The following is a 17,573-nucleotide window of genomic DNA, read 5'->3' on the forward strand; positions in this document are numbered from 1 at the left end:
TGCTATCTTCGCAGAGTCGCTTTTCGTACGCTCCAGTTTCCTACCTGTTCTTATGAGGATTATACAGTTCTTTTACATTTGTGGGGAAAACCAAGATAATGCCTCACCCACAATCCCGTTTTCTGTCAATTTCTGCAATAGTCAATTGCTCAGTCAGAAAGGCTGTTAGCGATTCAGTTGAAGAAGCTACGCTACATCCACACACCATATAGTATAACAACAGCACCGTATCCAACCATGTATGGATACAGGTTTGTACATTGTAATGGTTAAACTGTACCCTTGCCATTTGATATACATGTTCTTTTTTTGGTTCTTGTAGGTTATTCGGGCTGTGTGACCGTGGTCTTGGTATTTTCTTTCCTGACGTTTCGCCAGCAGCTGTGGCAGGCATCTTCAGAGGAGTAACACTGAAGGACACAGCCCGGATAACCTACAAGAACCAATGAACTCTGACCGTAAAAGCCTTTGACGATATGTTCTTTTTTTGTTTTGTTTTTAAAAAGCTGTGTATTTATTGCTCTCTATTTGCATTTATAAGACCAATTTAACTTTAAAGGAAAATCTTCCTATTTATTATTAGGTATTCATAGTAGCTAATTCAAAAGGAGACCCTGCGAGGTTAATAGATGTTGACCTATCTGTCATTGGGCACCCTTCAGCTCACAGCCTTGGACGTACAGAGGTTTCTCCTTTCCTTCTGTGAGAAGGGAAACAGCTCCAGATGCATGCATGAACAGTCAATTGCCCATCTCAGAAGTTTTGCTTCTTCAAGAAGAGAATGGAACAGCTAGACTGGAGGCCGGTAGCACCTTAGAGACTAACAAGATTTCCAGGATATAAGGTTTCGAGAGTCAAAGCAGGGAGCTTTGACTCTCAAAAGCGTATATTCCAAAACTCTTGTTAATCTCTAAGGCGCTACTGGACTCCAATCCACTTCAGACCAACATGGCTACCTTCTGAAACTATGAAGAGAATGGGAAGCTGGGGCACTGTTTCCCCACTCAAGAAGAAGAGGAGTTTGTTTTTATATGCCGACTTTCTCTACCACTTAAGGCTTACAATCACCTTCCCTTCCCCTCCCCACAACAGACACCCTGTGAGGTAGGTGGAGCCAAGAGTGTGTGACTAGCCCTAGGTCACCCAGCTGGCTTCACATGTAGGAGTGGGGAAACAAATCCAGTTCACCAGATTAGCCTCCGCCGCTCATGTGGAGGAGTGGGGAATCAAACCCGGTTCTCCAGATTAGAGTCCACTGCTCCAAACTACCGCTCTTAACCACTACACCACTCTGGCTCTCCAGGGTCACCACTAGACCTGGACCAAATTTTGAAAAGTTAAATGCATACAAAATGTTGCCAGTCTTTGCTGTATTCAAGCTAATATGGACAAATAAAGTCACAATTTTTCTTTGGAAAAGGGAAAAAAATAATCTAGGAGCTTTCCCCACATTACAAAATAACATTTGAGACTGCGTCTAAAGGGCCACAGGCGGAGTTCTACTTCTGGAATGGATCTTTCCCACTTCTCCATCTGCACTGTGCCTCCCAGATCTCCCTGAAAAGCAGCTTCTAGGAATTGGGGTCCCTTAGATGTAGTGCGGGGTCTACTAGGAAGTGGGAATTACTCGACCCCTCTGCATCAGCGCCGTTCCGCTTGAGGAAGAGGTTCTTGGATTCAGGAGGTCCTTGTTGTGTTACATTTTTGCTTATGAATATCACAAAGGATTGACCAATTGGTTCAGCACCATTGTCTATCTTGTACATGTTGGACATGATCCAGCCACAGCTGAGCTATTTTAAAATTGATTAAAATGGGAGAATGTTAAGCACGTACTCAACTCTTCCAACTGATATTGGTGGAATTTACAAGTCCCTTCAGTGTGGTTAGATCACTCCCATTTGTTTTTGCAGACATCCCTAGGGAATCTGTATTCAGTAAATACCCTACTTCAGTGTGACTTGTGTAGAATGGTTGCGATCATTGTGGGCGTATGACCAGTGCTGGTAAACACCTGTCTTTAATTGTGGCTTTTTGTGGCATTTCATCTTCAAGAAACAACTCTTAACATGTTAGGGTAGATGACAAATCCTTTGCCAGCTGAGAATTTTAGACATCTGTGGTGACTAAGCGCTCTGGCACGGCAAATTCAAATGGGTTCACAATTATAGAACTATATGGGAATGACTTGGAATCCACTTTTGATTCGAAGGGAAAATGGCTCACACAGATTGTTCCTACACCCATACATACAGAAATGGCCCGTCATCATTTTATGGTTTTACAACTAACCTGCTGATCCAAATTCTTGTGACCCTCTCTTCCCTTATCTTAACTGCCAAACTTCTCCAGCTATTTAACCACGAAGCAGTGGAGATAAGAGTCAGCCAACTAGCGTCAGTGAACTTAGAGTAAGGCATAAGCCACACAATGATTATGATACAATGTGTGCATTCGTATGTGGGAATGCCAAATCTCTTAAAAAAGTAGAAGACTGTGGGAACGGGGACCTATAGAAGGTGTATATTTGGGTTGTTTTCTAATGGCTGCTAAGTGAACTATGATGGTTCCTATGATGATAGTGTGGTCTGAATGAATATTTTAGGCCAGCTATTACTGCTTACTAAACGTTTGCAAAACCCAGACTACACTGTCAGGAACTTTCAGGCAAAACTGACCCATGACAGCTACTCCCTTCTAAAATAAAGTATTACTGGCAAGGTTAAACATGGACAACAGCGCTTTGGATCTGAACACACATTTTCACAATTCCTGTCCAGGGTCATCTAAGCAGCCACCCTGGGCCTAATCCGGCCCCAGTGAGTCATGGCTTAGAATGGGGGTGTCGAAGACAATTGTTACGAGGGCCGGATATGACACAGATGTCACTGGGTCGGGGCTGAGCCATGCTTTGCCATCCCAGATTGAGAATGTGTGTGTGGGGGAGGGTGGCTGCCTTGGCTGGCTCAGATAAGAGCTCTCAAGGGGCCGGATCCAGCCCGTGGCCTTATGTTTGACACTCCTGGCATAGGCTGCGCCACACACTGCTGGACCCCTTGTTATCGCTGCACTAGAGCAATCATTTGCCACTGGACTTTCTGGTGTGGACAAGACAGTCAAGCAGATGAATGACTGCTATAGTGCAATGTTCGCGCAATACCAGGGAGGGGCTGCGGCTTGGTGGAACAGCCTCTCCTTTGCATGCAGAAAGTCCCAGGTTCAATCCCTGGCATCTCCAGTTAAAAGGACCAGGCAGAAGGTGTTGTGAAAGACCTCTACCTGAGACCCTGGAGAGCTGCTGCCAGTTTGAGTAGGCAGTACTAACCCATGATGGACAAGGTCTGTCTGATTCAGTATAAGGCAGCTTCATGTACATGAACATCCAATGATGCATGGATGCACCCTAGCAGCACACTTTTTTGGGAGTAAATCCCATTGAGTAGACTTGAGGGGGATTCTGAGTAGACCTGCTTAGGATGGAACTGGACATCCCATGGAAACTAAGAGAAGATTCTTCACAACCAACAAGGTCCCATCGCCTTCTCCGAGATTTAGCCACATTTAACTTTAGGTAAACCAAGGCTTTTATCGTTCGCAAATGGCCAGAGCTTTGAGACTTTATGAAACTGAGGAAGAGTAGTTAATTCCTTGTGTTCCAGGCTTTGCGTTCATTTCCCTTTAATGGTAGGTTCCGGTTAGGTTAATCTTAAACTCCTAGACTAAGCACACTCACACTGGAAATGAGTTTCCCAGGGGGCAAGGCGGTGAATTCACACATTCATGTTCATCACTTCTTATGACAATGTCAATTGATCTTGCATGTGTGAACGAGCCATTGCAGGTAACACAGTTCAGAAGGTTTTATCACCTCACATCGCCTTAAACCCAGTGTTCACACAGTCAGTTGCCAGTCGACAAATACTGAGCAATCCAGTGATGAACAGGCATGTGTGAACCAGTTCTTATTTCCAGGCAAATATGGTTAGGTTGGTGGATTCGGGCTAACACTGGTCCTACTATGCACAAGGCAGAACATTTTTTAAAAGGGTCCTTCCTATTCAAAATTAAGCAAGTAGATGTAAGAGGGTTATTTCACTGAAATATAACTGGTGCCTGTTTTATAGATCCCAAGAACAAAAAATAGGGTTGTTTTTTTTAAAAGGAAAGGTAAACCTTTTAGTGGCCTTTATAACAAAGGGGTAAATGTGAAAAAATACCACCATCATTTATTGCATAAGTGTGCAGAGGAATCCCTTCATTTTGAAGAGCTCAATATTGTAATCCCTCCTCTTCCCAGACCATATATACTGGCTTTGGCGACTGTTAATTGCTCAACAATCAGGTGTATGGTGATATTCCGCAAGTGTTTCGATAGTAATCAAAAGGGGGAGGGGAATAAAAGTAAAAGCAGCGGCGGTCCAGAGGGCTCGTTCATTTCAAAAGTCTGCGACATCTGGTCGTGATGATAGCGCTAATACGTTAGGAGAAATAAAAGTGTGATGGTTCCCAAAAGGTGCACACCATAAATACTTTTTAAAAGGACACAGGGTGGAAAACTATGCCCAATCTTGCGGCATTCGGGGGGCTCATTATCTCCCGGCTGAAGAGGATAACTTTGCCCGTGCTGGAAAGCCAACTTCAGACAGGAGGGAGAAGAGTGGCACAGGATTTCCTGCTTTCGTCGTGTACGGGGCAACGCAGAGCGCCCCTCTTTTGTGCTAACGCCGTTGAAAAGGGATTCAGCCCTGCTGAATTCACTGGAGTTAAAAGAGACCCAGCTCTCGGTACTTCTGTTTCCCCACCCCCACAAGGTAGCTTCCCCCCCTCAGACAAGCATGTGCCTCCGGCGGTGCAGCGCCAAGTGATCCGAACGGGAAAAGCTGCGGTCACAGTCTGCGCACTTGAACGGCTTGACTCCCGTGTGTTTGCGGTAGTGCCTCGTCAGTTCGTCCGAACGAGCGAATTTCCAGGCGCAGCCTTCCCACGTACACTTGTACGGTTTTTCTCCTAGGAGACAGAGAAGGAAAGGGGTGGGGGTGGGACAAAAAAAAGGATCATCCATTTGTACATTTAACAGAAGAAGAAGAGTTGGTTTTTATATGCTGCCTTTCTCTACCACTTAAGGAGAAAAAGAAGACGACGATAAAGAAGAAGAAGAGTTGGTTTTTATACGCTGACTTTCTCTACCACTTAAGGGAGAATCAAACCGGCTTACAATCACCTTCCCTTTCCCTCCCCACAACAGACACCCAGTGAGGTAGGTGGGGCTGGGAGAGCTCTAAAGAGGTTTGACTAGCCCAAGGTCACCCAGCTGGCTTCATCTGGAGGACTGGGGAATCAAACCCAGTTCACCAGATTAGCCTCTGTTGCTCATGTGGAGGAGTGGGGAAATCAAACCCGGCTCTCCAGATCAGAATCCACCACTCCAAACCACCGCTCTTAACCTCTACACCATGCTGGGAGAATCAAACCAGCTTATAATCATCTTCCCTTCCCCTCCCCACAACAGACACTCTGTGAGGTAGATGGAGCTGAGAGAGTTCAGAGAGAACTGACTAACCCAAAGTCACCCAGCTGGCTTAATGTGGAGGAGTGGGGAAACAAACCCGTTCACCAGATTAGCATCCACAGCTCATGTGGAGTAGTGGGGAATCAAACCCGGTTCTCCAGATTAGAATCCACCGCTCCAAACCACCGCTCTTAACCACTACACTATGCTGTAGTGTCCTAGATTAATTAGTACTGAATTAGGTATGCCAACCTATTGTCTGACCTTGTTTTACAGAACAGAACAACTTGCAGGTATTCCACCTAGAGGGCTTTCTAGTTTGAAAATTATTATGTAAATAATCCTAAACACCTCTATTAAGAATCATACAATTAGCTTATATTGAATTGAGACTAATTTGTCATCTTTTATTTGTTTCAGACACCCTACACACACACCTGGGCTTGTATAAATTATCTATATATGGTGATATATCTGTATATTACTTGTATGTGCATTACATGGGTTTTTATTTGACCAGTGAGGACGGCCTGTTGGCCGAAACGCGTATGGTGTGTAGACTTAAACAGTCTATCAACCTTATGAGTTGCCATTGTGCCTTGTTTTATCATTTTTAATGTTTTTAACCCTGATATAAGCGCCTTAAAATAAAAATATTTCTCTATTATATCATTTGACCGTCTCCACCCAACCTTGGGTACCCAGCTGTTGGTTTTTTCCGGCTGGGTTTCTTCCCCCCTTTTTTGCTTATTGAACTCAGTCTTATCTTCAAAAACAGCTGCCCATGGCAACGGAAAGCCACCCATCTAACAAAGCTCCTGAGGACATACAGCACTCGAGCCCCGTTCCCACGTTGAATGCATGTACATCCTGCATGCATGTGCGTACATCCTGTTCGTACGAAGGAGCCAACATGCGTTCTCTTTTAAAAAGGAAACTGGGCTCCAATGCCTGGATAAACGCATTGCTTACATCACACTCTCAGCTGTATATGCGTGTTAAATGTTATATGAGAGTTACTCAATACACATACAAAGAAAAACTAAGGGTACACTGCGCATGGATTGTACGTGCCCTCGCTGTAACACATATACAAGGCTGCAACTGTCAGAACTCAAGCTTTCTTTGAAATACTGATTAACCGCCTCTCTTCCTTACCAAGATCAAGGCGGCTTACACCATAAATATAATACATAAAATAAAATACATGAAATTTTGGTTTTTTTAAAAGACAAAGTTTAAAGTTACAATTTGAGACTGCTGGCAAACTTAACCAAATGGGGTCTTAAATAAAGTCTCCTAAAGACCGAAAGTGAGGGGGCCAGGCACACCTCCCTGGGGAAGAAGAAGAGTTGGTTTTTATACCCCGATTTTCTGTACCTTTAAGGAGTCTCAAACCGGCTTCCCTTCCTCTCTCTACAACAGACACCTTGTGAGGTAGGTAGGGCTGAGAGAGTTCTGAGAGAACTGTGACTAGCCCAAGGTCACCCAGAGTCTGCTGCTCCAGTGGAGGAGCGGGGAATCAAACCCCGTTCTCCAGATTAGAGTCCACCGCTTTTGTGGAAGAGCGGGGAATCAAACCTAGTGCCACCAGTCTTAACCACTATAGCACGCTGGCTCTCTCATGCTGGAAGTTGTTCCATAATTGCGGGGCTGCCACCAAAAAGGCTTTCTCTTAAGTACCCTCCAAACAAGCTCCTTTGATGGACTGGGATGGTCACGAGGGCCTCTCCCTGTGACCTTAATATCAGGCGAAGGTTCAACCTGTATATCTCTGCAGAAAGCCTTCTCACATCAGCACCTGAGGCCCTTTATACCCGGTCTGTGCCAAGCCCTACTTCCTGATCCCTAACAAATTGTGTGCAAGGTGCTCACTGGTCTGAGGAACAAGGAGACGGTTCTTGCCTGCCGCCTGCCTTTGTCTCAGCAGCTCTGCCATAAATCCAGCAGAAACTGGCCGTGACAATAAAATAAAATAAAATCAGGTTTCTGTAGGAGCCAAGATAGTATTGTAAGGAGAAATGTGAGGGTTTCTATATCTTGCATTTTATAGTTCGGGCAATGGAATAAAACAGTTGCTTCTGAGTATATCAGGTTTAGAGACGGGAGCCAGAATGTGACGCTACCACAGTATGTTAACAGTGAGGGTATGTTTTGTTTTTTCCTTTTCCTGTAATGCCAAATGTGAGCAGATGGCAGTTTTATGCATATATGGAAGGATATGGCAATCGGGTCCAAGGAATCTGGCAGCTGACAGGAGAACGGAGAGATGGCTGGCTGCCACTCCAAAACCAGCCGTGTCTGACTCTTGCCACAAACAGCTGCCTGGAAATGCCCTACAACTGCACCAATGCCTCACATCGGACTTTGCAGACTCATCGTCAGAAATGGAACAGTGGCACATACCTGAAAGAGGGTGTTCAGTACTTTAATAGGCATTACTAAAACAACAGCAATAGGGGCCAACCCCTGGTAAATTAAAATTTAAAGGTAAAAAAACATTTAAAAGTTTATTTATTTATTTAGGAAATGTATACGCTGCCTCTCCAGAGACTTGCTTGAGGTGGCTTGGAGCAAAGATAATACAAAAAAACTATTAAAATATATCCATTAAAAACAAAGCCACTAAAACATAACCCTAAGAAACAAAGCCATTAAAACACAGCCATCAAAATAAAAAGCAATTAAACCACCACCAAAAACAAAGCCGAAAGAACATAACCATAAAACAACAAAGCCATTAAAGCAGAACAATCAAAAATAAAACCACCGGAACAAACCATAGGAAACAAAGCCATTAAAACATAACCATCAAAAACAAAGCCATTAAGACACAACCACATGAAACATAGGCCTTAAAACACAACCATAAAAAACAAAGTCATTAAAAATATTTTTATAAATGAAAGTGATAATGAACAATTTTGGGGGGAGTGGGAGGCGTGGAGAATATACTGTGAAAGTTATTTCTCAGCAGGTCAATTTAAAGGTTATTCCTTAATATAATCCCTAATTTGAACTTCTTATTATAGATATTTTAGAATATTATACGAACTGGATTTGATGATATAAGATAAATAAGATAAATATAATGTAAATCTACAAATGAGGATTACATGTTGGCAAAAGTATATACAAATTAAATGCTAGACAGAATAGAGTGAAGGGGAAGTTCCTTTTTTGGTAATAGATAATTGTCTTTGTTTTCTACTGTGTTTAAATTTATAAGAATTATATGATGAAAACTGATTTAGTTTGTAATAAATGAGAAAATAATAAAAAATTTATTTAAAAAAATTAAAATACAGCCATCAAAACAGGGCAATGCCATTAAAACAAGCCAGGGCACAACAACATGAAATACATATTGAGCAGTCTAAAATGATATAAATTAAGTGATCCCTGGGCCAGAAGAAGCCCATAAAACATTTAAAAGACTTAAAAAAAAACCTTTAGTTAAAAACCAGGAACCTAAAAGAAAGTATAGTAGGAGGCTCCAGGCGAGGGGATATTCTAAAGGGGAGGCACCACCACCAAAAAATGCCCTATCTCTGGTCACCATCTTCTGCACTACGTTGGCTCTCTTGATATCCCAGACCAGCCTGATCTCTCCAGAATTTGAGTTTGGAAGCTAAGCAGGGCGAGTTCTTGGATGGGAAACCACTAAGGAAGACTGGGGCTAGCACGCAGAGGAAGGCAATGGCAAACCACCTCTGCTCATCTCTTGAATTGAAAACCCCACGAGGTAGAACTTCATATGGTTGCCATGTGTCAGCTGTGACTCGACGGCACACGACCTTTATTATCAGCATTGTTGTAATACTATAACAAGAGATTCGCTGCATCAGACCAAGGCCCATCCACCCCAGCAGTCCCCCCCCCCATCAAAACCTAAATGAAGGCAGGAAGGCAACCACCCTGCTCAAACAGTTTCTTTCCAAGCCACTGGAATTCAGAAAAACACTGCCTCTGAAAATGGAGGTTCTATTTCGCTAACATGGCTGACAGCCAGTGATAGCTCTACCCTCCATGAATTTGTCTACTTTTCTTTTAAAGCCATGTCAGTAGCTGTATCGGTATCTGGTGGGAGAGGATTCCACAAGTTAATTATGCATCGTATGAAGAAGTACTTTCTTTTGTCTGACTTGAACATACTGGCCGTAAATTTCATATGGATTAACCCAACGCCATTCAGAGACAGCCCAAGAATTTTTCAGTGCCAGCCGCTGAAATGTAATAATGATCTAAATTAACTGATAATTTACAATCCTTTAATGACACCCTCAAACCAGCCAACTCCCTCAGGGCTAGGGCGTCTCTCCCGGGAGCTGATGCTAGAGTACATGGGGGTTATTATTTATGTTATTATTGATAAATCATGTTATTATTTATAAATCACTCAAGGTTATCCCACATCTTTTTCTGCCATGGAACATGGAAGAAGAAGAAGAGTTGGTTTTTATATGCCGACTTTCTCTACCACTTAAGGAAGAATCAAACCGGCTTACAATCACCTTCCCCACAACAGTCACCCTGTGAGGTAGGTGGGGCTGAGAGAGCTGTGACTAGCCCAAGGTCACCCAGCTGGAGTGGGGAATCAAACCCAGTTCTCCAGATCAGAGTCTACTGCTCCAAACCACCGCTCTTAACCACTACACCATGCTGGCAGCATACATGGGGGGTTTCCCAGGAGGTCTCCCATCCATGCCCTGTCCAGAGCAAAAATTGCTTTTCTTTGGCAAGTTAGCTTCGTTGTTAGCTTGTCAACCATATCTGGTACCCGACAACTCTGTAAGGTAGGTTAGGCTCATGGAGAGACTGACTTGCCTATGTCTTGCTCATGAACTTGAAGAAATTGAAACCGGGTCCAAATGGAATCCACCACACATTGGTATATAAGAGAGGGGGATTTCTCTCAGGGCAAAGGTTAGGATTATATCTGGTATATCCGGGAAAACTTGTTGCGGGAAAACCTTACTGCCTCAAGCTCAATCAAAAACTACAACTTTGCCTGGTGGATCTATTTATTTTATAGAAGAGAAAGGGAGGAACAGAACTGGAACACAAAAGAACAAAAGGGGAGATGGAGAAAAGAAGCCATTTATCATTAAATATAAATTGCCCAATACATTTGGAGAGGAATCGTCAGAAGAATATTTGTAAGCAAGCTGTTTTTTGTTGGCATCCCGCACCAAGATACCGGGAGCCCCTTTTGCCCTCTGTGAGATCATGACAGAAATGTGTTGAGCAATTTACATGGAATAACAAAGGACAACTCTTGAGCATAAGTGTGTGGCTCTCACTTTCCTTTTCTTCCATTTATTTCCTGGACAGGTTCCAAAATACAGGGTTTGTTTCTAGCACAAGAGCTTCGACACACTTGAGAGCTCTTATCTGGCCCCTGAGCCAGCCGAGGCAGCCACCGCCCACAAAGTCCTGATCTGGGCTGGTGAGGCATGGCCTGACCAAGTGACATTTATGTCATATCCGGCCATCGTAACAAATGAGTTCGATACCCCTGAACTAAACTACTATGGCAGTTCCAGGTTTTGATCTGCTTTCAGGAAGGCAGAAGACGTCATTTTTCTATATACAAAATGTGACCCTTTCTCCACAAGACATGCTGCTGTGCTCTCCCCCTTCAATTTTATCCTCACAACCACCCTGCGAGACAGGTTGGGCTGTCAGAAAGTGATTAAAGCAACCAGTGAGCTACATGACGGAGCAGACATTACAGGGTTCATAAATTCTCATCTCTTCTCCCTGAGTCTCCATGTAGGTTCCTACCACAGTTGATGTCAGCGTCAACGTTTCTCTCCCCACATGGTTTTTCTAAAGACTTGTTTAATGTACTACACCTGTGACACCTGGCCTCTTGTGAAACCTGTAATAGCTGGGTATCTCCACCTGAGGACTCAACGTAGTGCAATAGCTGGATTTCTCCAGAAGAGGAACAGAAAGTTTTTCTTGTTGGGTTTCTCCAGCAGAAGAGTCGTCTTGTTGGATTTCTCCAGCAGAGGAGAACCAGCGTAGTGTAGTGGTTAAGAGCGGTGGTTTGGAGCAGTGGACTCTAATCTGGAGATCTGGGTTTGATTCCCCACTCCTCCACATGAGCAGCGGAGGCTACTCTGGTGGACTGGATTTGTTTCCCCACTCCTCCACATGAAGCCAGCTGGGTGACCTTGGGCTAGTCACAGCTCTCTTAGAGCTCTCTCAGCCCCACCTACCTCACAAGGTGTCTGTTGTGGGGAGGGGGAGGGAAGGTGATTGTAAGCTGGTGATTCTTCCTTAAGTGGTAGAGAAAGTCGACATATAAAAACCAACTCTTCTTCTTCTATTCTTGTCACAATGACAATGAATGTGTTCCTTCCCAGCTTGAAGAATCACTAACATGCGCCCCAGAATATTCTATGGCATGTTCCGCTTTTCGATACCATTTGAGTACATGAGAGTGAAGACTGGGTGAACACAGCTAGCATTGACAGCTATAGGGTAAGCTATGATGGACCACCAGTTGCAGGTTTGACTCTGACCGAAAGGTGACCTTAGTAATTTTCAGCAGCTATTTTTAATACAAATATTTAACATTTCCCCCAAACATCCATGAACATGCCCACATGCTGAACTCAGCTTTAATTACTGTTGTTAAATGATTTTCACCACACCCTTATTTCCCCCAGACTATAGCAAATCAAAGATTATACCTTCAAGCATGACCTTCGGTCTCGACGATGTGTAATTAAGGCACACGGCCTCATAAACTGCCGCATTAATTTCCAATTCCATTTGCTTAGTGAGTTGGGACGCAGGTACTTAGCTAGTAACTGTACCGGTGATTAACTGTATTGTGGGGCGTGCCTCAAATACACAGTTTGGACAATAAGAGTCTTTTTGATTGCTGGCACAATCTTTATTTACATAATGTCCAAGAAGACATGCCAATAGGGGGTTGATAGTCTGCTTGTAAATGGTGGGGCACAGACACCAAGCCTAGATGAGCATCAAGTGTGGATGCTCTTACCTATGTACACACCTGTATCCATTCTGGCTATACCTCTTGAAGGCTGGTTCCCAGCATCAATGTCCCTTGCTCGATCACAGCAACAGAAAGCCATGGGTGTTATAGTTTACTATGGTGGTACAACAGGGGTGTCAAACATAAGGCCCGAGGGCCGGATCTGTCCCCTTGAGAGCTCTTATGAACACATGGAGCTGCCTTATACTGAATCAGACCCTTGGTCCATCAAAGGGGAATCTTGGGCTGCAGGATTGGATGGGCAAAACTGCCAGCAGCTGTTGGCAGTGATGGAAGCGGGGGCTTTTGGCCCCTATGGCATTACTGCTGAAGCATTCCTCCTCTTTGTTGCTAATAGTTTGGCAGCTGGTGGGTACAGGTGGCTTTCGGCCTCCAGCGGTGAGAAAAGCAGGATGGAAATACGAGGGTTGCCAGGTCCCTCCTGGCAACTGGCAGAGAGCGGGGGGACTTAACAGCAGTGGGAGGGCATGCACCGGAAGTGACATCATCGCACAGCCGGCATCGTGGTGACACTCTGGTATTTGGGCAAAAACTCTATGGTAGAAATGGCTTCTACATTGAGTTTTTGCTCAAACACCGGAGCACTGCTGTGATATAATGATGTTACTTCCAGTACGTGCCAGAAGTGACATCGCTGCGTTTCCGGCAACAGTGGCCTAGGCCTGCCTCCCGTCAAAAGTCGCCCAACTGGCCAGCTAACCGATGGCAGGGGACAGGGGACTGGCATCCCTTAGAGATACTTATGTAACATGATGAATACAACTGATGATGTGACACACGATCAATTTAATGATAAATGGAAACTATTCTACAGATATATTGAGTCTGAAGGCTAATCAGAATAATACCAAAAACTAAATGATATATAATTATAAGGTAGTTCTTCAGCGAAGAGTAGAAAATTGTTTGGTCAGTTATAAAATATGCAGGTTGTTTATTTTTTTGAATGAACTTATATTTTTGCCTGGATAAAAGTTAAGAATAAGAGTAATAACGTAGTCTGCTTGATTAATCTTTCAAGATGTGATGTTTATGTTATTTTTATTTTTTTATTATCAGATGGAGATCCCCTTATTTTCACCCATCCCTTTTTTCCTTCTGGATCCACATTAAAAAATAAATATAATGTTGGTTTTTTTTAAAGAGAGACACTTATATAAACAAAGAAAATTTAGGACGGAAGAATCTGAATGGGAGAAGTCCCGATTTACACATGCAAACCGTGATTTGGTGATCACCCGCACATGGCAGGCAGCTCCGCATGGCAAACTATTCGTGAGAAGCTTCTCAAGTCATTCTGGAAGTTTCAACCGCAGTACCTCAACAGGAGGCCACGTGATAGAAGTACCTACGCTTGCACCACGATCCATTGCAAATAGCTGGCTCGTTGGAAGCACATGCCTCCATATGATTGCAAACAGAAACCATACGGCCGTTTGCATATCTGCAATGGGTCCAAGTTATGGTTAAAGCCTAGGGCTAAGAACTCCCGGTTCCCAGCACCATCTCTAAGGACTGCGTCTTGAGTCACTCGGTATCATGAGAGTTCTTTGACTTTGCAACTCTGAGCAGAATTACATCCTTGACTTCAATGGGCTTAGAAGGGTGTAACTCTGCTTAGGATTGCACGGTGAGTAAACATCAAGCATGGGACCTGAGTGAATTCAGTGAGTCATCATAGCTGTTTGGGAAAGTGATTTGGGGTTTTGCATCTCACCGTGATAGCAAAATATGCAAATAAAGTCTCTCTAGCACATACACACTGAGCAAGCATGTGGGAACCATAAGTTCTAAGAACAGATTGGCATCATAATTCAGTGTGGCTGGGCAAAGCCCCAGGAGTTTCAACTATGGATTCTTTTCCTTGTTCTAAACCTGACTCATCACGACTGTGGGCATATTATAAAATGAAAATAAATCTTGGGTAATAAATAAAATGATGTGTAATAAATCAGGAAACCAAAGGAAGAATGTTCCCTCACCTATGATTCTCCAAGTAAGAAGACAGTCACTCCTACCTTTGTGGCTAGTCCTCTTTCTGGTTCTCCGTGGTGGAGACAGGGATCCTAGATCTGGCACCTCTAATCACACTGGTGCCCAAAATGACTGCTAAGATTGTTTGTGGGCCCGCCTGGCTGCTCTAGTGAACTGTGGCTCGTTGATTTATTAATTTAGTTTAAAAAGGTTACGGTTAAGGTCCCCTGTGCAAGCACCGGGTCATTCCTGACCCATGGGGTGATGTCACATCCCGACGTTTACTAGGCAGACTTTGTTTACAGGGTGGTTTGCCAGTGCTTTCCCCAGTCATCTTCCCTTTACCCCCAGCAAGCTGGGTCCTCATTTCACCGACCTTGGAAGGATGGAAGGCTGAGTCAACCTTGAGCCGGCTACCTGAAACCGACTTCTGTCGGGATCGAACTCAGGTTGTGAGCAGAGCTTTTGACTGCAGTACTGCAGCTTAACACACTGACATTTAGTAAAAAGCAGGCCTCTGCCTTGAGATGTTTATACAGGTTGAGTATCCCTTATCCAGATATCCCATATTTGGACTGACCCAAAAACTGGACCCTTCAATCCAGCCTAAGAACCTAAGAACAGCCATGCAGGATCAGACCAAGGTCCATCAAGTCCAGCAGTCCGTTCACACAGTGGCCAACCAAGTGCCTCTAGGAAGCCCACAAACAAGACGCCTATGCTCCACAGCACCTGATATAATGGGCATGCTCCTCTGATCTTGGAGAGAATAGGTATGTATCATGACTAGTAGCCATTTGAACTAGTAGCCATGAATACCCCTCTCCTGGCATGCAGGCAGATCTGCGCGGCCCAGCCTTTCCTGACTTCCGAGAGGCCGGGCAGTGTGGATCTGACTTGCGGTCATGCTGCCCAAGTTCTTGATAGTTTGCTTTCTAGAACTGAAGCTCACATACATTCCTGGAGCAAGATTTTAAAAAACTGCAAACTCCTGAGAGGTCGGGCGGCATGGCTGCGAATCAGATCAAACTTCGACTGCAGTGGGGAAGGAAGCTAAACTGAAAGTCTAGGCTTGCCAATGCTACAGTTTAGCTTCCCTCCCCACTGCAGTCGAACTTCAGAGCAAAAATACTGACTACTTCTGGTCCCAAGCTGTTCAGATGTGGGATACTCAACCTGTAGTCTACATTAAAACATTGGAGAGAAAGTCCAATGGAGAGAAAACAGGGAAAGGAGAAGCAACTGATGAAAGTTAAACACAAACTTCAGACGACGCAAGTAGAACTCTAGATATCTAAACCGCTGTGTGATGTGGAGATAAACCCTTTTATAGGAAGGTGATGACATCTTAATAACCCAGAAGGTATTAACCCCCAAACAGAACAAATATTAAACCAGCCTGTGATGTAGATACGCTCGTGCTGTCGGTTTCTTTAGGTTGCGTGTCTAAACTCAGGGACCAAACATGAACACGTGTATTACAAAAAATAAAATGTGATACAATAATACTCTTTGTAAGTCAGGGGTGTCGAACTCCTTTCTTACAAGGGCTGGATATGACATAGATGTCACTTGGTCAGGCCGGGTCATGTGTACCATAAAACTGAATACCTGATACCAGAGATACAAACTTTATAGGAGACACAGGCAAAGATAATTAATGATAGTATTTTTTACTTTAACTTTTTTTACATAAAATACAAACATGCTTAAAACAATAAAACTCTTGCAGTATTTTCTGTTATTTAACAGTCTTTGATAATTGACACCTTGGGAGCCAGGGGGGTGGCTGCCCCATCTAGCGAGTCTGCAAGTGGGGGGGGGGTGGCTGCCTCGGTTGGCTAACGGGCATGGTAAGAGCTCTCAAGGGGCCGCATCCAGCGACTGGGCCTTATGTTTGACACCCCTGCCAAAAGTCACTAAGAAATTGCTATATGTTAATCATAGAGCCGGAAGGGACCACCAGGGTCATCTAGTTCAACTCCCTGCATAATGCAGGAAATTCACAACTACCTCCCCCCACACCATGTGACCCCTACTCCATGCCCAGAAGATGGCCAAGATGCCCTCCCTCTTATGATCTGCCTAAGGTCATAGAATCAGCATCGCTGACAGATGGCCATCTAGCCTCTGTTTAAAAACTTCCAGGGAAGGAGAACTCACCACCTCCTGAGGAAGCCTGTTCCACTGAGGAACCGCTCTGTTAGAAATTTTTTCCTAACGTCTAGACGGAAACTCTTTTGATTTAATTTCAACCCATCGGTTCTGGTCCGACCTTCTGGGGCAACAGAAAACAACTCGGCACCATCCTCTATATGACAGCCCTTCAAGTACTTGAAGATGGTTATCATATCACCTCTCAGTCTTCTCCTCTCCAGGTGAAACATATCCAGCTCCTTCATCATGGACCACATATTATCAATGATACTTATTGTTACCCCGATGAACTCCAGAGATAATGAAAGGGTGGCTTAAACTTGTCCAACTTTAGAGATGTCTGAAGTGACCTTAAATCTGTAAAATGTACATTTTACACAGCCCTCATGCAGCTGTACAACCCAGTTTTTAAAAATCTTGCTCCAGGAATGTATGTGGGCTGCAGTTCTAGAAAGCAAACTATCAAGAACTTGGACTTTGGGGGAAACCTTCTGCTTTGAACATAATGAAATCATCAGTATTCCCATGTGCCACACAGTCAGACATAAACACACACATACAACTGTTTAGAAAGCCAATGGTCACCATTGCAAATCTTTTTTTCTTCTTCATAGCAACCCAGAGACCAAGAATAATGGTGAGGCTGCTTCCCTACATCACTGCGGGGGGAAGAACAATGGGGGAGTCATTCCAGCTGGGCGCCGTGTCAGACCTACAGTGTAGAGCAAAAATGTGCCAAGGTATGTGCCTATGCACACATACTAGTTTTTCTGATCACATGTACATATGGAGAAGTATGGCACTTGAACTAATTTGCACCTGAACCCTAACCCAAAAGGAGAGCCCAAAGATTTGGAAACAACTCTTCTCCACAGTATGGCTGCTACACTGAAGATC

General features: G+C 44.0%; 1 protein-coding gene across 1 annotated transcript in view; it reads right to left on the bottom strand.

The window, feature by feature from the left end:
• Positions 1-4,805: 4,805 nt before the first annotated feature.
• Positions 4,806-17,573, bottom strand: part of KLF12 (KLF transcription factor 12) — a 137,599-nt gene continuing 124,831 nt past the window's right edge. The window contains exon 5 of the mRNA XM_056861932.1: positions 4,806-5,007. Coding sequence (XP_056717910.1) covers positions 4,826-5,007 — 182 coding nt within the window. The 3' untranslated portion in view covers positions 4,806-4,825. The remainder of the gene's footprint in view (positions 5,008-17,573) is intronic.

Source organism: Euleptes europaea, chromosome 16 (genome assembly GCF_029931775.1).
Source record: "Euleptes europaea isolate rEulEur1 chromosome 16, rEulEur1.hap1, whole genome shotgun sequence".
NCBI classification, from domain to species: domain Eukaryota; kingdom Metazoa; phylum Chordata; class Lepidosauria; order Squamata; family Sphaerodactylidae; genus Euleptes; species Euleptes europaea.